Below are 25,623 nucleotides of genomic sequence, written 5' to 3'. Positions count from 1 at the left end.
CCTTTCTAACCCAAATTATTCTCTAATTCTAAGGAAGGAATAGTTACCACTTGGGAAGGAGAAAACAGAACTATCTATCCCAAAACTACACTAAGATTCACTGATATGCTCATCTGGTAATGTAGAATTTATTAAATATTCCCATTAATTCAAATTATTAGCTGTACACCCAGTAATGGACATTCTTGCTGGCCAGAGGATAAAAACCAACTTAGACAAAATTAAGGAAGGCATAAAGGAAAAGATAGAAAGCTCCAAATAGTTGATAAGATTAAGAAACAGCTCCTTTCCCTCCTGCCCTAAGGACAGCACAGGGGCTGTGCACAGATGAAGGCATGAGGGCAAAATGAACAACACATTCCCACAGGAATTATTAAAAACATTTTGTTAAACATAAAATCATCATCATTTTCCCTTGATTTTCATTTTTTTACCTTCCAGAAGACCTTTCAATGCTTTTTGTTTTGAGTCTTCACCCATGACAGAAAATACTGTGCTGAAGAGGGACTGTTGTATTCCATCACTGCCCTGTGTCCTTCAGGATGTGGTCAAGGGTCACTACAGCTTATTTACAAAAGATCTCTTTTTCTGCATCCACAAAAAAGAAAATATTTTTGCCTGCTTTGTGTAAGAATGTTAAAATCCTAAACTAAAGCTAAACCAAAAGACTTACAAACAAGGATGTTAATGGTGTATTCTTTGATGTGAGCGGACGTTTTCCCCAATCTTCCAGGAGCAACCTAAAATCACATCAATGTTAAATATTATGATTATTTTCCTCTGAAGAGGGAGGCCACTTCAGGCAGCGGGATCTTTGCTTTCACATAGTCAGCTGAAATATAAACTATCCAAAAGGAGCATCTGGCAGGGTGAAAGCCAAACTGTGGGATGAGTGACTCCATTGCAGGAACAAGCTGAAAGAAAAAAAAAGGATTGTGAAGGGTGGGAGGATGGCAGCAGGCAGGAGGGCAGGCAAGGAAACATACTGATATACAAAAACAAGAAAGAAAAAGGATAAACATGTGTGCTCAAGTGTGCCACTCACTCTCACGTATTTACCCAGTATCTTGAGCCTTTTTAATGGTAGTTTATTTAGGTTCAGGAGTTATACATCATTCTACTTATGGAAACAGACTCCCTGATTCATAAAACTCTGTTAGTAAGATTCTGTCTACATCTCTTGTGTGAACTGAGCTACCAGAACAAGTCACAAAGCATGACATGCTCACAGTAACAATGACCTTGAGATTGAAGAACTCCTTTCCACCACTTTAGAGACAAAAAAGAAGTTATGGGAACATTTTTGAAGTGTCATAAAATTTTGAAGTACCATAAAATGCTTGAAAGGCTCCATTTTAATTGTAAATACTTATGAAAGTCTAATTTAATGGCTTGTGTCGGGTGAAATAACATATATATAAGAGCAATGGCCTGTAAAATCACATTTACTTGCATGTCCTAAGTATTGGAATATACTTCTTTTAAGGCAGTTTCTGATGTTCTTCAAATGAGTCAATAAACATTGATCATTAAATGCACATTTGCTTTCAGATCCCAGATTTGAAGGTAAGAAACTCTGATTCTTATTTAATCTTCATATTACCCAGGTTGAGAAATAAGAAAAATGTTTGTATTTGCTTTAATATTAATTTAAAAATTACATAAATATTGGATTTTGCTGGCTTTATTCTAATATTACCAATAAAAATGTAGTCACCTTTCTAGTTTGAAAGAGTTAAAATGCTCAATTTTAAAATTTCAAAAGACTGAGTTTATGAAAATTGGTTTGAGAAAAAAAAAAAACAAACCAGAAGTTAATTTCAGCTGCAAGAATAACCATAGCCGCATAATTAAAGACTATTAATGATTTTTTTTTTCCAGACGAATTCAAATTATTTATGAAGAGGCTGCCTATGAATTATTTCCTGAACACATCTGCTGTGATGCATTTGTGGACAATGGATTCTAACTTCCAACGCCGCTACGAGCAGCTGGAGAGCAGCATGAAGCAACTCTTCCTCAAGGCACAGAGAACGGTGCACAAACTCTTCAGCCTCAGCAAGAGGTGCCACAAACAGCCTGCCCAATGAGCAGAGGATAGCTGCCCCACCTCTGACAGATGGGGACAGAACACACACCCAGCTCAACCTGAGACAGTGAGGAACACTCTGTGAAACCCTGAGAAATCCAAAAGTGGCACTAAAATCTCTTCAAGGTTGTGGATGTGGGAATGGTACAGGCACAGAGTACAGTCTTCAGGTTTGTAGGAGTAGTCCCAGCTTGCAATATCACTCTGTTCCTGTTTTCCTAAATACAGTGAGAAAGGTCAGAATAAATCCTGATTTGTTTGTGACTGTGTAGGATAGGAGGCAACTTAGATGTGACACGAGCACAGATTCATCATCCCATTTGGTTTGCTCTGTTTTACAGAGCCATGTTTTCTGTGGCACATGGCCAGGTGCACCAGTGCCAAGGAATTGTGTACAGAATCCTGAATAACTGCTCTGGAGCAGGCACAACTGCTTTAGGAACTTTGCGGGTCATTATACAAAGCATACTACACACAATTGATTTCTCGTCTCGTTTGTCAAATATGGATTAGATTGCAAAGGATGCCTGAAGAAAGAAAATAGAAGAGTTTGAGTCCTTCCTAGAAACAGAGAGAGATCCTGAAAGCCAGCTAATCAAACCTACATTAGCATAAAGTGGGTATACTTGATTCCTGGTTGAAAATTGCTGTGTTGAAAATAGTGCAATGACACTATAGTAAATCTGAAATGAATGAGATTTTAAGGACATTGTTCTTCTGAGCTCACGCATTGTGGGATAGTCCAGTGACTCCTGCATTTAGCACGTTTCTCCATTGATTTTAAAGAAATCTAGTTTAGGTTCAGTGTTCCAGAACTGCCAGGGATACTTTACACTCCCCTGCTTTCCACTCTGCTGTTGCCAGCTCAAGCACCATCAATTCCTCTTTGCTTTCAAAGGCCTTCCCCCTTCTTTCAGGAGGCTGTGCTTGTAGCTTTCATTCTCCCTTTCTTTTACATATTGTGCTTTGGTGTGATCTTTTAGTTGAAACCAAAACTTCGCTCGTGGGGTCATTTCAGTATTAGAAAACATTCTGCCAAGAGAGGTTATATAATCACTGCAGAGCCTCGTATCCTCCTGGGTGTGTCTTGGCCATGACCTGAATGAGCATCCTGCAAAGAGATAATTCACCATGAATGACTTCTGCAGGAGCCCAGAGCTTCTTAAAACACAAGAAACACTCCCGACTCACTTTTGCCCTCCCCAAAACTGAACATAATAGATTCCAAATAATTTAAAATAATCAGGTCTTCTAAAATATACTCTGTAGGGCTTTGGAGCAATGTTTGGTTGCCATAGATAATGGCAGTGATAAAGATGAAGTGAGATATGTAAAGTTGCAAGGATTGGTCAGAATACAGCTTTCTTGTTATAGAAAGGATTTCTTTTATTTCAATGCAGAACTTGCAACTTCACAATCTATTTTTCAATATTAAGATGTGGCAGTGTGCCAAAAAGATGTGGACAGGCTGGAAAAGGTCCAGACAAGGGCCACAAAGATGATCATAGAACAGGAAGCTGCCTCATTAGGAGAGGCTGAGAGACTTGTGTTTGCCTGGCTGTGAGAAAAGAAGGCTGAGGAGAGCCCTTATTTCCATGTTCCATATTTAAAGGGGGACACAAAGAAGATGGAGACTCCCTTTTTACAAGGAGTCACATGGAAAAGACCAGAGGAAATGGGTGCAAGGTACTGCTGGGGAGATTCTGAGTGGACAAAAGAGGAAAATGTTTCACAATGAGAGCAGTCAGTCACTGGGATAACCTTTCCAGGGAAGCAGTGAATTCCCCAGTGCTGCACAATTTTAAGATGCAGCAGGACAGGGTGCTGGGCCATCTTTTCAAGGCCATGCTTTTGCCAAAAATGTCGGGCCAAATGATGCTTGAGATCCCCTCCAACCTGAAGGTATCCCACGATTCTGTCACAGCAAATGTTACCAGCAATGAGTCTGCCTGTTCTACAGGGAGTTGCACCAAACTTTCACAGCAGTTTGATTTTGCAGTGTATCTCAAACTCAGAAATACCATCACTTACTTTTGAGTTAATTAAGTCTCATTTTAGTGACTACTCTGAATTTTGTTCTTGTCACTACAGAGGGAGATAGGGCGTATGATGTAGTGATGAGCAACAGATGACTCAAATATCAGTGTTGAAGCAGGCTTGGGAATACTTTGCCAGTGGGATACATTTGCTAAAAGACAGTTTTTAAAGGTTGGATTCCATCTGACTATCTGGGAAAATTGCCTTCTGACATCCAGGCTTTTATGGCTGATAAGCAGAGCTTTAAAATAGGAAGTGAGGGGAAAAGGTCAAAAGAAACTGGTTTAATGTCCAAGCCCATTTAAAAAAAAAAATCTGATAGATCAAGATAAAGTATTGGATAAAGGAATATCAGTGGTGAAAAGACCAATAGTGAGAAAGAAAACAGGACCTTGACAGAACAGTTTTCAGATATTCCTCATGGTGAGAATATACCTAATCCAGATAAAATACTGAATTTTTGATACCTGCCAAGAGGTAAGTGAATGTAGAAAGAATACCTGAGTAATGCCATGGAGAAACAGGAGCCGTTGCTCAGGCTGTAACATCAAACATTTCAGCAGACAGTGAGGGGAATAAGAGAACCAAACCCCAGTACAATTTTTTTTGTGTTCAAGAGAAGATAGAAATAAAAGCAGAAAAAACATCTTTGTGATCTTTAAGGTCCCTTCCAGCCTAAACCAGTCTATGACTCTGTGTGCCATGCACAGCCTAGGCTTCAAACAAACAAGAAGGGGAATTGGAACAAAATATCATTTTTTCCAGGGCTTTCTGAACAACTCCTTCAGGTTAGTGTTTGGGCCCTGCTACTGGGTGAATTTTATTTTGGAAAGAGAAATTAGATTGAGTTAATGAAGACATAAATAGTCTTTTTAATATTTTTGGTCAGGAGTCCTCTCAGATACAGATTAAAGAGGCAATGCTTCAACTTTTAATAAAGGTCATGGTGTTGGCAGTGAGTAAAATCAGCTCTGCTAATGTTTAATTTTACACTGAATTTCACTAATCAATAGAATATATGTATAAAGCATTTTTAAAGGGATATTTCAGGAGTGAGGGTTGGTTTTTCATGAAACTGGGAGGTATGTCCTCAAAGTTTAATGTAATTCATGAAAACTTTCTCTGAGACTGGAGTTTTATAGGGATTTATCTCTGCAGTCTGCCAGAAATCATTTGGTCACGCCTGAAGGAGCTCCTGCATACGGTCAAGGTTATCATTAATTACTGAAAAAAATAATCTCTTTTCTCTGGCTACAAAATTTCTTTCCTGAACATGAAACAAATTGTTGCCTGATTGTTTTAAATGGGACTTAATTAATGAGTTACACAGAATTGCTTGCAATTTCTTTCATATTTCCTAGAGACCAAGCCACTTAGTAATCATAATACTAAATTACATTAATATTTTAATTTTCGAATCCTGAAACCAAAATGCCATTGAATCCTCTCCTAACATCATTGTTCACAGCAAAAAAAAAAAGACTCAATTAACTTGCAGGTTAAAGAAATTAAATTTCCATGTTTCCTTTTTGGACATAGTTTATGTTCTTCTGCTAGAATAAAGTACAGATAGTTTTCTTTCAGTTTGCACTCGGGGTCAGAACAATTTACTGGAGCACTTTGTGTACAGTGGGGGTGGACCCAGGACTGCAACTTTTATTTTATTCTGTTCACTGCAAATCTTTTCAAGTTCCAGATGTTCTGCCCAGCTTTTAAGCTTGCTTTCATTAACATGAAACAGACGTTTGGTCCTTTTCCTGAAAGTCAGATCATGCCAAGGTACATCAAACACCCTTAGATTTCCATTGTGGCACTGCTGAGTGTAACTTTTAAAATTCACCTCAATTAATCAATCAATCTGTAATCAGTGGAGTATTTAACAGTTTTCTGAGTTCAGCAAAAAAATACCAACTAAAATTCAAAGCCAACAAGGTGCAGAGAAGTTTCTGTGTAGGTAATCTGCTCCCATGTTGTGCATAAAGGATGGGCTAATATAACATTCCATTTCAAGAGATAAAGAGAAAAACAGGTTTAAAAAACAATGCACTCCAAAGAAGAAACATGTTCTGCAGAGTAGTACTACCAGGTGAGCTTCTGCCTTCATGAATTTGAGGCTCTGCTGCTTCAAGAGGCTGAGGTGATTTTATTTCCAGTGTGTTCTCATTGCATTAACACATCAGCCTTAAAAACAGGGAGTATTCTTGTGTTCTCTTGGGCAGAGTCCACTGCATGCAGCACTTGTTATCCTGCCTGATGGCCAGCTCCTGCTGCAGCCTTTGTGCAGGAATGTGGCTGGGAGATGGCACAGTACATTTTGCTTTGCAGAACTTGTTATCCTACCTGATGGCCAGCTCCTGCTGCAGCCTTTGTGCAGGAATGTGGCTGGGAGTACATTTTGCTTTGCAGGAATCAGCAGGAGGTGTAAAATACAGATGGGAGGGCTGTTGAACAGCACGAGGAGCACAGAACATTTGGTTTGCAGGAAGCAAGCTGAGGTGTAAAACACGTGTGTGCCCTGAGCTCATCTGGTGCATTTCTGGGTTAGGAGCAGTGGTTAATCTTTGGAGGGGATTTGTAGCCACATTTCTCTCCACAGAGAAAAGCGAGGCACAAATTCCCAAGGATAATCTGGGATTTGCATTCTCTGAACTTCAGAGAAAGCAAAACCAATTCTCATCTCATTTGCTGTGCCTGTGTTTGTGCCAAAGTCGAATGCAATATGGAGATTGTTTACCCAAAGTGATGGTGTTTTGTTTCCTTGGCCTGTCAGGGCCAGGTGTGTGTGTGTGTGTCGGGACTGTCGGTGACAGTCACGAGAGGTTGTGCAGTTGTGTGCAGAGTTGAGTGCTTGGCAGATTCAGTTTAGATGTAATGTAATATAGTGTAATATAATATGGAATAATATAGTATAATAAAGTAATTAATTAGCCTTCTGATATCAATGGAGTCCTCCTCATCATTCCTCTCCTTCATCTGGAGAAAAAATATCATTGATAGAGATTTGTTGTGGAGTGCATCCACCCTCAGAAAAGGACTAAACTGGGCATTTAGTCCAAGCTCTGGGTTCCAGCAGCATCTTCCTCAAATGAGGTTAGAAAGTGATGTCCCACTTACTGGGTGAGGGCAACTTTCCTCACAGGCTTAGGCTGAGCCTGCTGGCTCACACCCCCGCTAGAGGGTGACATTCGTGAGCCACCTCTCACTGTATCATCACCTTCAGGCTGAACCTTTTCATTTGTGAAAGAAAAAATATGTGGAGGGAATTAGTAAATATCAATTGTACTGCACAGGGCCACTGCAGCTCCCATATGGCCAGGAGAGGAGGTGAAGCAGCAAGCAAAGGGGTAGTTATACAGTTGTCACTGTGTTCTGGGGAGGGAAAATGGCTTTTCTTTCTGTTTGGGTGGACACAGAAGTAAAGTTTAATTTCAAATGCAATGACTGTGCTGAGAAACTGAAAATCCCAGGACGAGAAGACCTGATTCTACCCTTGAGATGCTGTCAGTGAAACCCCTGGTGTGAAGCAGAGCTAGGGGTGTGCTGGCACTCACATCCACCCAAATTATGGAACCAAAGGGAGAGGACTGGAATCTCTGTGCTTGGGAGCATTAAAAGAAATATTAGCTGTCTGGGTGGAGAAGGAGAATCTTCCCTTTCCCAAATACTTTTCAAGAAGGAAAGCAATGATTTCCTCTGATTTGCTTTAATATCCAGCCACTAGTGAAAGAGATGGAAGAGAGGGGAAGCTTTAATTTCTTCCTTCAGAAGTGCCAGTTTATAACTTGGTTTCATTCCTTTTGTGTCATTCAAATGGGTTCCTTCACTAATCATCCTTTTAAGTGAGTACACTCAGTACAGGACATTATTGTAGGCATGAACCTTATCTGTATGCACTTTAAATAATTTCATAATGAAAAAGCATCACTTAAGGTCTAATTTAATCAGCGCCATCTGTGATTTAATAAAGATATAAACAAAAATATTAAAAGGAGAGAGGTAATGTAAATACAGTAATAAGTCAGTGGGAAAAAAATTGCATCTTCCTTGCATAATAACTAAATGGAAACCTGGTGCAATAAGCTGCAAATGAAGATTATCAGCATCTCAAGTAAATAAGAATTTCAATCTTAGAACACCAAGGTATGGCAAGTGCACACAAAAACATGGAGTTTTGAATAGAATGTTAGTATTTGAATTTTTGAAAAGACTGGATGCTTAATATAACCATATAATTTAAAGTGAAGGTGATAATTATATCAATAGTTCAGACACTTTTTAAAAGGATCTTATTCTGGTAACAGAAATTGAAGGCAAACACAGACGAAACTTCTTAATAACTTTAGAAAAAATATTTTAACATATTAACTCCTTATTTCTGGAAGGAAAGTCATTCTTGGCAGCCTTATGTTTGCAGCATGTCCTTATCCCCAAGAAAGTGATTTTTTTAAAGAAGCTAATGTAAACTTAGAAGGAGTTCATCACTAGAGGCAGTGAATAGCTACATCAAACAGAAGAGTTTCAGAAAGAATTCTGCTTTTTAAAATCAGATTTTTTTTCTGAAATTTCCAGAAAATGCACCACAGGCAGCTATGAAAGAAGGAAGAGCCATTATTTGCATTTTCTTGTTTCTCTGTAGTTTTTGAATTTCACTTAGCAGAATATTCACATGCCCTAGAAGCACAACAAGGTCTGAATACTCTAAAAACACTTCAGAGAAGGGGATTTGTGTCCTGGTCTTCTCTTCAGTCCATAGGCAGAAAAACAGATTTAAAATAGATGACTTTTTTTACAGCATCTGTAAACACAGTCCATCAGAACACTGAGGCCTGGAAACCTGCTTCCTTCAGAGCTCTCCAGAATGAAATACATAAGAAATAAAGGGGATGGTGCAGGTTAATCCAATTCCCTCAGGATATAATGCAGGATTAGTTCCTTACATCCCAAAGTTGTTTATCAGCTACTTTAGATTGCTTTGCTATAAGTGTAATTGATTCATGGGCACAACATTACTAAGGAATAAAATATTCCACCAAGGAAGTCACAGAGTTCAAGATATGAAAGTTTCTCCCTGCATCACACAGAGACTTTTCTTCTTAAAGAGCATTTGTGGCACTGGATGTAAGGGGAAAAAATATAATTATCCATCACTTAACAGGCTGCTGGAATGAAGGTGAGGAGTGAGTCTAGAGGAAAATGATGTTTTAGAAAGGCGGTGTAAGACAGCAAAAGCTCCTCTGGATGGGTGGGTCTTACATAAATGATTCTTCTGAACATGAGGTGCTAAATAAACAGTATTTTGTCTGCTTTCAGAAATCTTCTTTAATAGAGGACAAGGGAAGGGTCACAGAGATGTATCTAAACAAATGCAAGAAAAATGTGTTGTCATTATTAGTATATTTTAAAAAAAAAGAAAATAAGAAAAGATTTTTATCTGCTCCAATTAAGATATTGCAGATATTTTTAAAAAAAGAAAATAAGAAAAGATTTTTATTTTATCTGCTCTAATTAAGATATTGCATTTGGGAGTAAAAAATGGATTTACAAATTTTAATGTAAAGGAATGCCTGTGCAGTGGAAATTGAGATTGGATGTGACACACCAAGTGCACATCTGAAAGTCACATGCCACAGACAAGGAAGGTGATAAGATGAAAGTGTGAGAGATAAAACGAAGGTCAGCTTGGTAGTGGCTGCTTTACTAACCCGAATACTAAGCCTGCATCTGTTCTCAAAGGAAATAAAATGATCTGCTTCGAGGTGATACCTTTAATTGGATTGGGGATTAGAGTTATTTAAAACTAACGTGACATACATAAAAATATGATCTGCAGCCCTGCAAATAATAGGTGTGATAACAAGGAGAAGCAGAGATAAACTCTTGTGTACAGATGTGTTTCCACACGTGGTTTAGGAGCTGTACATACACAGGGCACCTGTCCTTGGAACACCTTTCCTCTCAAGGAGATCTGGGGTTCTGGTGGAGCAGCACTTTATTGCACATTCATAGAAGCTGTTCTTGACCACCTGCTACCCATGAACATTTTTCCAACTGCTCCTCAGCTCCACTTTTGGTATTTTGATGAATAGCAACATCAGAATGAAGTAATTTCAGCATGTCAGACAGTGAAATGAATAGAGGGTTTATAATAACATCACAGAGCAGGAATATTCCTGCTTTAGAAACCATATGTGCAATATGTGCAATGAAATCACATTTCCACACCAATGTTTTGTCCTTTTCAATTACAAAAAACTTACCAGCGCTACTGTCCCCTAAAAGCAGTGTTTTGGCAATCGTAGTTTACATTTCGTCATGGGATGTTAAAAAAAAAAGAAAATCATCTTAGTAAGATTCATCTGACATGAAAGGTGTTCCACCAATGCAGGAAGATATATGATTCAATGATATTGAAGATATGATACTGATTTATTATCATAGGGTGTTGAGTTACACCTTGTTCTGAGACTTGCAACACTAAAATATGATTGCTGAATCACTGACCGCATGGCAAACAGCCTATACTTTAAAAGGACACAACAGATGTGGCTTGTATTGCTCACACATTATCCATGTATGAGCAATGTTGTCTGAGTATCCATGACTGCTGGATACTCAGACAACATTTCAGAGGAGTCACTATTTAGAAGTGCAACAGCAGAACATGACTCAAGGAAATCATCTGTTCATGGAGAGTGACTTCCTTGTGGGCTCACTTCTGTGAGTGACAGGGTGGTAAGAACAGAAATCACATGCTCTGTTGGAACATGAATTTCCTCTATACAGTCCAGTTCTGAGAAAGTGGAAAGCTGGGCTCAGTTTCTTTTTCTCCCTCATAAAACAGTTTCTAGAGTGTTAATTTATTTCAGATCTGCTGACACTAATTTGCTGCCACTTCAAATTGCCTTTGCCCCTTCCATCTAACAAACCATCTCTTTGTTTCTAACCCAAAGGTCCAAACTGTCTTTTTTTTTTTTCCCCCAGGCATATTTTGTAATTCAATTGATCCAACCAACTTGAAAATTTGAAAAAAAATTAAAAACAACTAAAATAACATTTTATTTGTATAGACATGTGGTGTTTAAAAAATAAAGAAAAAAATGGGTTAAGAAAAAGCTGCTAAAGAATTTCAGCTATAAAGTATTCAGCACATTTAATACCCAGTGTAGATGCACAGTACTGAAGATCTTGCTTTTGGCCTTTTGGCTTTCACTGTGACCAAACTGCTGTAAAGGACTTTTCCTCAGGCCAGATTTAAAGACATCTTAATCACCTATCCACATGAATCACTTGCAGAGACAATATCAGAGCCAGCACTGCGGTGACTCACAAGGCTTGGGAAAGTCTACACTTTAAAATAATTACTTGACGTGTGGATAGGTCCTGGCACACATCTCTGGGCTTGGCAGCTCCTGCGTGCCCCTGGCCTGGTGACCATCTGTGTTTGCAGCCATGACATGTGACACGGTGGCCGTGAGGCTCTCTGGACAGCACCCACTGCCTTCAGCATCTTGTACTCTGCAAACGCAGCTGGAGGTCAGCGAAGGACACCAGAGGGATGTGTTGGAGCTTGGAGCACCCTGGGCTGCCACTGAAACTGGGAATTACGAGAGGAAATAACGGTGGATGCTCCAGTTTAAGAGGGTTTAGATGGACTTTTGGGAAGGAATTGTTCCCTGTGAGGGTGGGCAGGCCCTGCCCAGAGAAGCTGTGGCTGTCCCTGGATCCCTGGAAGCCAGGCTGGACAGGGCTTGGAGGAACTTGGGGCAGTGGAAGGTATCCCTGCCCATGGCAGTGGTGGCACTGGATAAAGTTTACAGTACCTTCCAGTCCAAACCATTCCAGGAGTTTATGAAAAGATTTATGCAAAGTTTCATTTGACTGATTCCTACTAGGCTGTTTTTCCATTTGCAACACAAAGAAAGAAATAACTCATATATGCCAGCTTCATAATTATCAAAACCTAATAACTCTTTCTTATTTACAATCTGTCTTCTACAAATTGGAATTTTGTTAATTTTTGCTGCAATATATTCTCTTTATTCTCTCATACAATCGAGATAAGAGCAAAATAAATGGATAGAAAGAAGTTGAAGGGTAAAGTGTAGGGAAAAATTAGATTTTTCTGAAGTTGAGCTGTTAGATAAGAATTCATTTTGTGCATAATTGCTATGGATATTTTCAAGTGTAATTTATGAACAAAAACATTAGAAAAAATATATACAAGAGGAGGTTGTTTTGTTTTTTAGACACATAAAGAAACCTCTGAAAAATTAAAATTAAAATTAAGAATTCATTACTGGTGTCTCATGTATGTAGCTACATCCTGATTGGTAATGACTTTCTGCCTTCCCGTGTTTTGGAAGGTATTTATACCCCCAGAGAGGAGCCAGGCAGACAGCCCAGGAGCATCCAGCCCTCTGTGCTCCTGGAGGGACAGGAATCAGCAGCAGGTCCAGGCTTGCACTGCCTTGCCAACAAATGTCACCTTTCCCTGGGAAGGATCCCAGCTGGAGGGGTGAAAGCAAGTCCATGATAAACAATAAACCAGCGTTGTTTTATTCTCTGCTGGCTGTGATGTGACATGTGCTGTGTGCACAGGTGTCACCCAGGGACACCTGGGTGCTCTTGAGGGATTCACCTCATGTTCTGTGTTGCCAGAACATTTATGTCCCTGACAGGTTTCTTTACAAAGTCAGTGTAGCCCCTCAGTGCACCCAGAGATCCTGACAGACAGGAATCCTCCATCCTGGGTTGTTTGGGAAAGGACCTAAAGCTCATCCACTTCCATGCCCTGCCATGGGAAGAGGATGCCTTCTACCAGACCAGGCTGCTCCAAGCACCTTCCAGCTCCATCCTCCCTGTCCTTTGTTATTGTACAAAAGGCACAGGCCTGCACTGATGCGAATTTCCCATGTTTTTATCCTTTTGGAGAAGCGCCACAAATATGCTTCAGAAAAAAACATAAAGCACTGAGTTATCAATAATATAATTTTTTTTAAAAATCCCTAAATTTTAGAGTTATTTTTAGGCAGGAAACAGAAAAGCTTCAGGCTGAGAGGATGCAGATGAATTTTGTTGCACCAACAAGAGGAGGAGATCAGGGGCTTAAACAATTTTTGAGATGAAAACGAGATTGCCTTGCTATCAAGTTTCCTGCCTCCACATTACATCCTGAGCAATGTTTTGGAATTAAACAGTTGTCTCCTTATCCTAAATCTTCACAATCACCAATGACAAACAGAAAATCAAATGTCCAAGACATCTGAGTCCCATGGCTTCAACCCTGCAAGAGATGGCAGGAAGGTTTTTTTGGCACAGGGCTTCAGAATTCATAGGAGGAACTCATGGAAATCTCATCCTGGGATCCCATGTGATCTATCCCAGGCAGGCAATGCTGACTCAGAACATACAGTCTGTTTACCCCTTATTTTGGTCTCTGGGACAAATTAATGAGATACAATCAGTGCAATAGATAAAAATGGCTAAGCACAGACCATTACAAAATTCTCCTCAAGCAGCAGATGACACAGCACAGCTGCAGAAGGCATTAATTCCAATTAATTTGTAAGGAATTTATCCCAGTCAGAATTATATCAGACTTCTAGAAACTGATCTTTGAAATGATAGGTCATGGTGAGTATAAAATAAAGGACTTAGCTATTGCAAGGAGCAAAACTAATGGCCCTCCAGACAAAAGGGGACACTTGCTAATTTTCTAACCTAGTTATATTGTATTATCTTTAATAACTGACTTATCTCAACTGTTGAGGTATTAAAGTAAGAAGATGACCCGAACCAAACTAAAGCCTTCTCTGAATTCTACCCAGAATCATCTTCTCTTTGCAATTAATCTATTTGCTTAAAGGTCAAGAAATTATAAATGTAATTAGAACCTTTACAGGAAGGCAAGAGTTTTTTTCCCCATTGTGAAGCTGCCACTATATTTACCAGAAAATTTACTTTTTCCAGGTTTTTGTTACAAAAATCACAAAGATTTAATTTTTTTTTATTATTTTCCTATGTGGCTTTTTAGTTATTTGGAGTCTTAGATAATTAGTTCCTGCCTGTATGACAGGAAAAGCCTCAACATGCCTCAAACCTCTCCTGTTACATAAAAGTACAGCAAACATCAGCATTTTTTGGATTAATTGAAATTAATGTATGTCTTTGTGTTAAAAAACAAATTTAGAATGAATTTAACTTTTCAGAAGGCATTTCCTTTTGAAAAACAATTAGAAATCTCTATCAACATAGGTTAGACTTTGTTATATTTCTTTGTTATATTTAATAATATTTCTATTCCTTATTTTAAACAGTGATATTTCCAACAGAATCTGATATTAGGATAATTTCCTTAAACTTTTATTAATTTGTTGTGGGTTTTTTTTAAATCTTCCAAATTTAAGACACTGCTTGTTGATAGTTTAGATGAAATCCCAAACAATTCTTTAATTGGCCTTAGAAGAGCCCAAAGGCATTCTGTCCTTGAAACTGTGCATATATTTTTCCACAGATTTTTGAACAAAGCTGCCTTAATTTTAGAAAAAATTAGGAACAATAACTGATGATTTTTTTAATGTAAGTTGATAGCTTACCATCTGTGTAGATTGCTTCATCAGTGCATTATCTGCAGCAAGCACTACTGGGTTGGATCATTCCTGGAGTGATGGCTGAGACAGAGTATAAATATAAACCAGACAGTTGGCAAATGTGTCCAAGATGGGAGCAAGGCACTGGGAAATGGAAAGCTGAGCTGCTGACGGGGCTGGCCCAGCCTTCCTTGACAAAACTTCAGTTAAATAAGCTCTGAGCAGAGACCAATGTAGCAAATCCCAGGCCAGCATGCAGACTTTCTGTTTCATCAATTTAGCCCTCGATACCTCACAAAACCCTTGAGCAGCAGTTTCTGTCTTGCTGAGTCCAGCCCATGGTTTAATGAGTCTTGCCACTGGTATTTGTTGTTGGACATTAAGTGATTTTTTATTTCTTCTGCTGACCATCTGCTGCATATTCCAACTTACTCCTCTATGTATACCCACATTTGGATATAACATCAACTGTGTGGGAGAGAAAACATTTTACTTGTGGATTAAGAGATGAGCAAAAGTCCATAAAAGCCAGAATCCTCAGCTTGAAATGACAGAAGTAGAGAAACAGGTTTCCAGCCATGAATATTTAAAAGGAAGTCTATACAGAATTTCTGCATCTGGGTTTCTAAGTGTTGCTGCAACTTAGGGTTGGATTAACTTCAAAGACAAAAATGGACCCTCTGTCTGTGAAAAGCAGAATTTCTCTGCTCTGAATAGAGATTAGTGTCCTGACACAGAGCAGTGAAGCTTTATAAAGAGGGTTTCTACAAGAGGCACCTGTGAATCTTGGCTAATGACTCCAGAGCCTGTTTCTTCTTTTTTAGCTGAATAGCAGACAGACATCTGGTTATAGAGCTCTATAGACAAATTCAGATGAATGGTGCCATGCATTTGTGAAATCCATGACATTGCAAGGCTCACAATCTATGGGATCACACATCTCAACCGAACTTTCAAATTTGTTTCACAAAAAACTTATTTAATCTAGTTCACCTTTGAAGTTTGCGAGAGCATTCACTATGTTCTTGTTATCCTGTGTATGGCTGTCACATTCATATTTTCTGAAAAATCCCTTCACCCAGGATTTTTCTCCTGGGAAGCTGAGAAGCCTCAGAGAAAAAGAAAAACAATATTATCCCCTTGCTTTTCCTGTGTTTTGCTGCTTTGGAATGTGGTTGGGGATTGTTTATCCAACAGGTGACTGTTTCATTGGTTTCATGTGAATTGTTTTGACTTACTGGCCAGTCAGGATCTAGCTGTGTCAGGGGTCTAGGGAGAGTTATGAGTTTGTTATCAGCTTTTTAGCCATCTGTAAGTATCCTTTCTGTATTCTTTAGTATAGTATAGCTTAGTGTTCTTTAATGTTATATAGTATCTTAAAATAATAAATTAGCCTGCTGTGAACATGGAGTCAGATTCATCATTCCTCCCTGCCACCAGGGTCCCTGCAAACACAATAAATGATAGTGACAGTGAAATGGAACTGGCATCCTGTGTCTATGAAATTCACAAAATTTGTATGCAATTCCTAGTTTCAATATCTAACCCTAATAATAAACACAATCAGAAATTCCTTTGCAGATCATAATCCCTAATAATGTCTATAAAATATACAACACTGCACACACAAAACCATATTCATATTTACATGTGATAAAATAACATTTGAAGAACTCTTTCTTTAACAAAAGTATACAATTTTCCTTCAAACTTGTCAAGTGAAAACTTCTACAGCATACAAGTTATGTTGCACAGAAGTTTGCCTCTAAAAAAAAAAAAAAAAAGGTTTCTCAAGTCCATCCTCAGGAATTTTATAAGACTGCCCTGACTCATATTTTCTGCTTTTACTCTCTGACAAGCTTCATTGTAGGGGGGTACATCACAGATTGATCCCTCTGAGTGACAGAACTTGCCACACCTTGGAAGAGAAGGCTGGTTTCCATCATTTCCAAGGGTCTGATCTGAGGTGTTGCCTTGAAGATTTAGTAGAAAAATAGATTTGCAACTATCAGATAAAAATAGTAACCAGATAAAAACCAGAAACCAGTTGTTTCCTCTCTTTCTGACCTTGTCATATAGAATCCTGGAATCATGGAACTGTTTGGGTTAGAAGGAACCTTAAAGCCCATCCAGTGCCACCCCTGCCATGGGCAGGGACACCTCCCACTGTCCCAGGGTGCTCTAAGCCTTGTCCAGCCTGCCCTTGGACACTGCCAGGGATGCAGGGGCAGCCACAGCTTCTCTGGGCACCCTGTGCCAGGGCCTGCCGACCCTCACAGGGAAGGATTTTTCCTAATGCCTAATCTAATTCATATCATTTTTGTTCTTAAGACCTAAATTCAGTTGCTTGCTCACCATTCAAATCCAACCATCCCATCAATGCTTTCAGCTCCAGGAAAGAAGTGAGCAGTTCTAAGTATCACTGGTTTTCACTCTTAGGTCTGCAAGCTCCCACAGGCCCTAAGAAGAATTGAATGTCTTTATTGGCAATATGAGTCTGGCATGAATTCATGCTTCTGAACCCCAAACGATCTCATCTCTTGTACCCATAATGATGTGGGTTTGCCATTTGTGCTCAGTAGCCTCGCGAATAGTACAGATCCGAAACCAGTTCAAATAATCTAAAAAGAAATAGAACTATTGAACTATTTTTGGGTTTTTCTTAAGTGTTTAACGTGTTCTATTCAGGTCTGGAGGCTGTCACAGTGCTGAGGTTTCATTTGCTCACCTAGAGCTTTTGGCTGCTCTGCATATGTTGTTGACATCAGAAGGTGCTGAATTACCATTTCCACTGGAGGAAAGGAAAAGATTGAGTGCTTAATTTCTTGAGAAGATAGCTTTTAAAATGCAGTTAGGGCGTGCAACTGCCAGTACTAAGGCACCTGAATGGCAGCAACACTTTGCATACCTTTAAGCTGTAAAGTAAAACTGAGTGTGATTAATGGGATGGCTTTGCACATAACAGCACAGCTGGGGATTATGTTATTTTATATTCATCTTCCAAACTCCCATAAAAGTGGATTATTGTAGCATAGCACTTGTGAATAGCTACATGATGACTGGAGTCTTAACAGCTCCCGTGTTCTTGCAAAAGGAAATGTACTGCCTAGAAGCTCAGTCCTCCTCTGTGGAATTCACCCTTCAAGGAGGATGAGGAATAAAAAAAAAGCTGGAAGGCTGGTTGGGGGACACTGGGGTCATGATAAAAATATTGGAAGAGGTGTAAACACTTGGCTGAGCATTTGCTGAGCTCCTGTGGCCCAGGTGGGCTGTGCAGGGCTGAGGGGCATGGCTGGGGCTGGGCACAGGTGACCTGAGCACCAGAGTTACAGCTGTCACTGTTCCCTGAGCCCCAAAGCCACGATGAGAGTGGGAAAATGGTTTTTGAGTCTAAAGATTTGCCCCAGAGTGTCCTGGTGGTGCATCCATGTTGGGAGCTGGAAGAATCTAGATGACCTGAGCAGCAAGAGAGAGGTTAGAGGTACAGAAGTTACACAGATACAGAGGAGAAATACATTAATAGAACTGTGAACAGCTCTGCATAAAAGGGTATTTGACTTATGGTTCTCATTGCCCACTAATTACAAGATAAAAATTTGCAGCCATCGAAACTCTGCTGAAACCCAGCTGGAATTGGAATTGCTGCCATGTGTCATGTGAAAACCCTATCACAAAGGAAGATTTTTTAATGGGCTGTTTGCATCAGCTGGAAGATGCCCACTGATCTCCTGGCATAAGAATCAGGGTTCTCCTTTACGGTCACTCTCAAAATTAGAATGCTTTTCTATAAAAAATCAATTTTTCCTTGATTCATAGTCTTTGATTCTATTACTTGTGAGCACTTGAGTCACAAGAAGAGAAATTTCTTATGGCTTAAGTTTTTCCCCATTCCTTTTTGCTGTTATTTGTGAGACAATATAAATGTATCAGTAATTAAATATCAATACTTTAATTTAAATAATTTTAACTGTATCCATGTCTAAAAGGATTCAGGTTGATTCTGCAGCAGGAGCTGTATTGATTTGCAGAAAATGTTGCTCTCAGTCTGGCAGATACCAAAGAGATACAGTACAAAGAATATTAACCATAAATAATTTTAAAATTTCTAAAGTTTCTTTTCATAAATAGAATTTAATGAGTAGGATTCTAGCTATTTAAAAATTACTTTTAATAGAAGAATAATACTCATTAATTCCGCTTTTCTGTACTCTGTGTTCTTCAGAATGTACGTTAAAGACCAGACCAGCTGCTGACATGGCTTCAGTACCAACTTTCCTGCAATAATATTTATTTTGTCATGGATATGTTACACTTTTAGTGAATGAATAAGAGAAAATATTAACTGTATTTTAACCCCCCCCCCCCCCAATTTTCTGTGGAAAATCTCCCTTTTTTCATCTGTTTATTTGTAAGCATATGGTATTGCACACATTTACGAGGCAGTGGTGGTGTACTTAACTAAAGCTAAACACTGAACTATTTTCCATACATTACTGCAGTGCCATTTCTGTGCTCCTTAAGTTCTTAAAACGATAGATCCCACTAGGAGGAGCATAAATTTAATAATGATTACTTAGCAGGTCAGCAAGAAATGAATAATAACAGGTGACATTGCTTTGCCTCAGTACAAGTAGAAATAATGCAAATACACCAACCGTAGCAAAATCCTTTGAATGATAAATAATTTAAATGCATATTAACATATTGGGGTCTATGGTAAAAACATATTCTGATTCTTTGTGCTTTTAAAAATATGTTGGTATAATCGTCGGAGGTTTTTTCAGGAATCTTTGTTTAAAAAAAATTTAAAAAAAAAACAACAACAAAAAATTTAAAGAGAAAATAGTTCTGTAAATGCTGAAACTGTCAAGTCCTGTTTCCCAATAAATAAGCCTCTCATTGCTGAATTCCCATCTGAATCTATGGATTATTTGGATTCACATTGCAAATTAACAGTTTCTCCATTCTATGGACTGTCTTAATATTTTCATAAAACATGGAGAAACTCAACGTTCTTGATAATTCTGACCCTTTCCAAATTTCTTAGATATTACCTGAACACTTCCAGATCACGTTGGCAGCAATAGCATAGGAATGGTAGGCAGCACTGACAGACAACACCACTAAATAAACCTTTTCCCCCTCAGAATGCAAGTGGGAACACATGCAACATTAAACCAAAACAAGCCAAACAAGGTTCTTTGGGGTCCCAAATGAGAGAACTTAAATGGCAGTGAGACTGTTAGAAGTCTCAGAACCAGAAACCAAATTATGAGGGTTTATCTTCAGTGAGTATCTTCTTTGTACCTACACATTGAACAACTCTGTGTTGATATATGACCACATTTTTTCCTAAAATTCCCTCAGTTTCAAATAATTTATGAACAACTATTTGCTGTTTTTTCCATTTGCTTTAAGATATGTCTTAGTTATCAGCACCATCCTCATGGAGGGATTTTCCCATATGATCTTTTCCAGCTTTTGAAGAACACCAAGGAGGTGTGAGTTTGACAAGCAATTATGTGCAGATTTAAGAGTAAACAGAAAGAGCACATTTATCTCCACATGAGTCCAGAGTAACTAGAACAGTGCTACAGCAAAACTGCTCATCTCTACAAATTCTTGGATATTGAAAGGAGGGATCCATCAAAATCAGACACAGAAGCAGTTAATAGCAAATGAAAAAGACCACTTGAATAAGCTTAAAAAACAAGCTTTAAAAACCATCACATCCAAGAAAATAAAGTGTAAGTTTGAAGAAACAGATGAAACTGGCAAAGTGCCTCACAAAGAAGAGAATGTAGGAGCAGAATCTTAAACATCTTTTTCTTTAATATTTGTATTAAAGCCCATCAGGGTAGGGTTTGGCAAGTCAAATATATGAGAATCATTTTGCCTATCTATAGTAAGTTCTCCAAAGTAAAAAAACCAGAAGTTCCCCCCACTATATACCTAGTGATCTTGTGGAAAATTGCAAATTTAGCAACAGATGGCAGGAAATGGAATTTGCTGTCTTATCAGGACAATAAAGCTGAAAACAGTTGGGTTAAACTTGTTACAAAGGGAAAAAAATCTAGCAAAAGAAAATAGGACAGACACTCTAGTTCACATTTATAGATTCTATTAAGGACAATCTGTTTTTAATTGGAGAGGGCTCCTTGAGCCTGAAAATGTAGTGCCTAAGAAAGTATTTGCAAGTTATTGTCATGCAGAACATGAGTGCTGCTCATGCACTAAATTAAATTCACTGCTCAGTGACTCTACTCCTGTAGCAGCAAACCAGGAGAATCATGAGTGGTGTCTGGAACAGCATCTCCACCAATTCCTTACCTTGTAGTGGAGCCTGAGGAGGGAAGTTGATTTTTCATTTTCAGTGTAAGAGAATGAACGGACAAATAAATAAGAGACTCTTGGAATCTGCATAGAATACAGGGATAACCCGGTTTTAGGGGTCAGCCCAAATGTTTGCACTTCTAAAGTTTGCAGGATTTCTCTTCTCTTTGGTTTTGTTGCTGTTTTAGGGTTGGTAATTGATGTAGAAAGGAGAAGGAGAAAGAGAAAGAAGGAAAAGGGGAAGGGGAAGGGGAAGGGGAAAGGAAAGGAAAGGATGTAATGAAGTGCTAGTTCTGAGTTCACTGTGATGTGACCTCATATGACCCTTTTGGGTCTCTTTGTCCTTGGCATGGTGTCCTTTGTGGGCAGAAAGTCTCATCCATGAATCACTTTTGAGAAAGATCTCTGCTCAAGGTGGAGGAGAATTGCAGCTTGTCCATGATGATTCAGCCACTGGCAAAAGAAGGAAAAGTTGTGTTTTATCCATTGCCATCTACCTGATGTGGGGACAACATGCTGCTTCCACACTTCTCCCAAATAAGAAACCTGCTCCCCAACTGCTCTGGGTCTGGAACTAGAACAAGACAATTCCCAGCACAATGGTTATTACGTATTTTCCTCAATATTTGCTGAGTTTGCCTAGAAAAAAGTTTGTAGACCATCTTTCATGTATTAGTAATGAATCTCCCTGTGATATTTAGAGGAAAACCTGGTCAGTATTATGTACAAGGTGTTTATAATTAGGAGTTTGTTTATGGAAGATATTTCCTCTCTGTGCTCCAAAAAGATTGTATATAAAGAAAAAGAAATAAATGAATATTTTTAAAAAACAAAACAAACACCCCCCCCACCCCAAACCAGAACTAAAAATTAGTCAAGAAGAAAATTTTTTTAAAAAAAACCTTTCCAATATTAAAATAAACACATTTTTACTGCAGAATAGGGTGAGAGTTGAGAAAGTTTATTCTTTTGCCACAATGCTAAAACCAGGTTTCTGCAGCAGGCTTTTGCACTTTTGGTCATCTCCTCCTCACTTTGTGTCCATTTTGTCTGAAGTCCAGTGGTTCTGTCTCTTAGCTGAAGTCCCTGACTCCAAGTCATGATTCAGGCTTTAGGAAAGGCCACAGGAATTATCTCTGTGGGGTCTCCTGGCAGAATTACAGATCCCCTCCTTCTGTTCCTGTACGTGAGAACTGGGCCTGACTTCAGGATTACCTGGAGGATCAACACCCAGATTTGGGGGTGGGGGATTATGCCTTGGCACTACAGATGTTGTTTTGCACTCCATCTAATGGGTTCATGTCTATGGGTTTGTGTTTTACGTGATAAACAGCATTACCTGAAAACACACTCTGGTTTTTCATGGTGCAAACCATAGATAATGAAAATGTAAACTATATTAAAGAGGTCAACGTTTAAAAGGTCTGTGGAACAACCTCAACAACCATGCTCAACTTCAGTAGAATATTTTAAGTAGAAGAATCAATCAAATTGCAGATCAGTAGGGAAACAATGACTCCCTAGGCAAGACAATGAGGCTTTCTCCCACAGCAACCCTATCTTCCTCTTTATAATGGTTATTTTTACCCTAATATCATCCTCAGCTAGAAAATGGGAAATCATTGAGATCCTCTAGGTGCAGGATTTAGTAGGATGCATTAAAGATTATGCCAGGACAATTCAATTTTTCTCCCCCCTCACAATCATTTCATGCTGGGAAACTAAATGGTCTTTGAGTACCCAACAAACCTTTATTTCTGGAGCTGAGGGTAGAGATATTCAAGAGTTCAAGTGCCCATTTGTGGTGGGGAGTCTATGCAGCAATTCAGTCCTGTGTGACAAAATAATAATTGAATGTGTTTCCATAGAAACTAAAGACAGCCAGTGAAAACTGCTGTAGAGTATTAAAGGAATTGAGTCAAGTTTTATTTGAGTAAATAAGGATCACTGGCAATGTACTGCTGGTTACAAGGACAGGTGGTACTCTTAAAATTACTTTTAAAATTACATCACTGAGCAGGAGATCCTGTGGTTTCTCACAGAGCTACAGGCTGGTATGAAAAATATTAGGACTATGTAAGTGATTGGTCAGGAATGCTCCCAAGTTAAAGGGGTCCTTTTTAGTGCTGCCATAATTTTTTTGGAGCAAGCCCATAGTGAGGTGAATTAGATAGATTAAGGGAGCAATAGACATTCAGATAACAGTAATACTTAACAGAACTATATTGCAATAAACAGCACTGATTGTAAAACTCCTGTAAAGCCAATGATAATTTGCTCTCCTTGTACCATGGACAGTTTGGGGTTTGGAGAAAGAGTGTTTGGCTCTTAATAGTAAACTTCAAAATCCAAGAAAGAATTTGAACAGAGCCATTTTTTCTCTGACTTTCTGGGCATGTTGATCCTGGCTGTAAACAGCATTATGAAAAACACAGGGCTGTGTGTGGATTTGGGCTCCTCAGTCCCTTTGCCACTGGAGATGGATGGTGTGGCAGAGGCAGTGTAATTACTCACCAAGGTGAGAGTGTTTGTGCTGCAGCCCTGTTTACCTGCCCGTGACAAACCCTCTTCCCTTTGCTGTCCATCAGGAGCACCACAGCTTGGGAAGAGGGAAAAGTCATCAATGCTTGGATGAACGTGCAGGCTGAAAGAGATCCCACCACAATCTGCAAACTCCTCTGTAATATAAAGGCTAAGCCACCTTATCCACTAGAACCCATGTAAAAGATACTTCCAAACCCCATGTGTTGGGCACAAAGGAGAAATAATGGATGATATGTTTGCCTGAGGACATCAGTGCTATTTTTGTGGCTATTCCTTGCTATTCAGTGGTACTCACTGTGCACAGCAGGAAATCTTCTGCATGACAGAGGGGCTGTTAAAGATCCAGACTTGTATTTCAGCTCCTGGCTCTGCAGTTACCCCCCTCCAGTCCTCACCATCCCTCACTGCAGCTCTAAAACAACTGTGAGCACATCCTAAAGCCCATTTCTATTTATTTTGTCTGGTTTGCACTTAGATTGGGATCTCCTCAAGGCAAAGGCTTTTCAGGCAGGGATTTTTTTTTTTCAATATGGATCATGTCTTCAGGTTTTGTTGTCACTTCTACTATAAACACAATAGAAGGTGCAATATCATTTGTAATATCAAGAATGGATGGAATCCTTTTGGGGACATTTTGGTAGTGCTTTTACCCCAGTAATTAAACATTTAAAAGCTAACACTATGATATCCTTTGTATTTCATGACCTCATTCACAATCTTAAAATTTAACCAACCATCATGAGCTTCAAGAGTTTAAAGTGCAAAGATACTGAACTACACGTGGTGTAGAATTCTGTACAAAGTGGTAAAAAAATGAGCTCTTTGCTGTTTCTCTATCCTCAGTAAAAAATTCAATTTAATCTCTTCATCACCCATTTCCATTAATTAGTATCATCACCATTCCCCTCATGCCATCATGACCCTTGTTCCCTTGGTTCATTTAGAGCCCCTGAGTTTGTGTTTGAGAGGACTTTTTTTTTCAAGGGATTTTTGTAGCTTTGCTTTTTGATTTTCCCCAGGTGGAAGCATCTGGTCTTTCTGGAAGGGATAGATAAACCTTTCTGAGAGTGCCTAGGGTATTAAGGAGGAAGGTTTTGTGTATATATATATATATGTGTGTGTGTGTGTGTGTGTATATATATGTGTGTATGGGTGTGTACATATATATGTATTTATAAATATTACATATATATATAATACAAGTTACATGTATTGCATTAATATATATACTATATATATTACATTAATATATCTTTAATATATATGTAATATATAAATACATATATATGTATTTATATAAAGCATATTAGAGTCCTTCTTAAATAGAATTACACATATATATGTAATATATGTAATATATATATTACATTAATATATAATATATATCATGGACTACATTAATATAGCTATAATATATCTATGTAATATAGATATAAATACATATATATGTATTTATATAAATCATACTAGAGACCTTGTTAATGACAGAATTCCTCCAGAGCCTTTAGTGTCCCACTGTGATTGCAATCCAAGATTCTTGGAATGTCTCTGTTGAGAATGCTAAATATGCCTTAAACCCCATGCCTTTGTAGGCTCTGAAATGTTATGCATCACTTGTCAGAAAAACAGATTCTCTAACAGATCTTTTTTTCGTCTCTTGCAAGGAAATCTTGTCTGCTCCAATCCACTTTTGGTTATTGATGTGAACACTCCGGAATTCTTTGTGAAAGACAAGGTCCTTAAATTAATTCCTTCTGTAGCAGCCTGTTAATTTTAATAAGGAGGAATTTAGAGAGGACCAATATGTTTGGTATTTTGTCAGCTTTTTGTTGTTGTTTTGGATGGGCTTGTGTCTGTGTGTTTTGAATTATAGTCCCTTAAATAAAAATGCCAAGGTATCAAGGAAGCTGTTCTGCACGGGGAGATTTTCTTTCCAGCCTTGAGTATGATGGAATTTAAAGGCACACCATACCAATAGGGGATGAACTCATCAGAAGGAGATTACCTACGTAGAAAAGTAGCATTTCAGGA

General features: G+C 38.6%; 1 protein-coding gene across 4 annotated transcripts in view; it reads left to right on the top strand.

Annotated features, from left to right (window-relative positions):
• LOC121344292 (BMP/retinoic acid-inducible neural-specific protein 3) overlaps positions 1-25,623 on the top strand; it is a 180,382-nt gene that overhangs the window by 143,429 nt on the left and 11,330 nt on the right. For 2 of the 4 annotated variants that reach the window (XM_041420111.1, XM_041420113.1), the window contains 2 exons: positions 1,882-2,080; positions 21,674-21,697. In XM_041420111.1, coding sequence (XP_041276045.1) covers positions 1,882-2,080; positions 21,674-21,697 — 223 coding nt within the window. Of the gene's footprint in view, positions 1-1,881; positions 2,082-7,123; positions 7,130-7,199; positions 7,217-21,673; positions 21,698-25,623 lie in introns of all 4 variants that reach the window. The other 2 variants (XM_041420112.1, XM_041420110.1) reach the window with 2 other exon arrangements.

Source organism: Onychostruthus taczanowskii, unplaced genomic scaffold (genome assembly GCF_017590055.1).
Source record: "Onychostruthus taczanowskii isolate IOZ18803 unplaced genomic scaffold, ASM1759005v1 scaffold63, whole genome shotgun sequence".
Lineage (NCBI taxonomy): Eukaryota > Metazoa > Chordata > Aves > Passeriformes > Passeridae > Onychostruthus > Onychostruthus taczanowskii.
The sequence above is the reverse complement of the archived record's forward strand: the minus strand, read 5'-3'. Positions and strand labels throughout refer to the sequence as shown.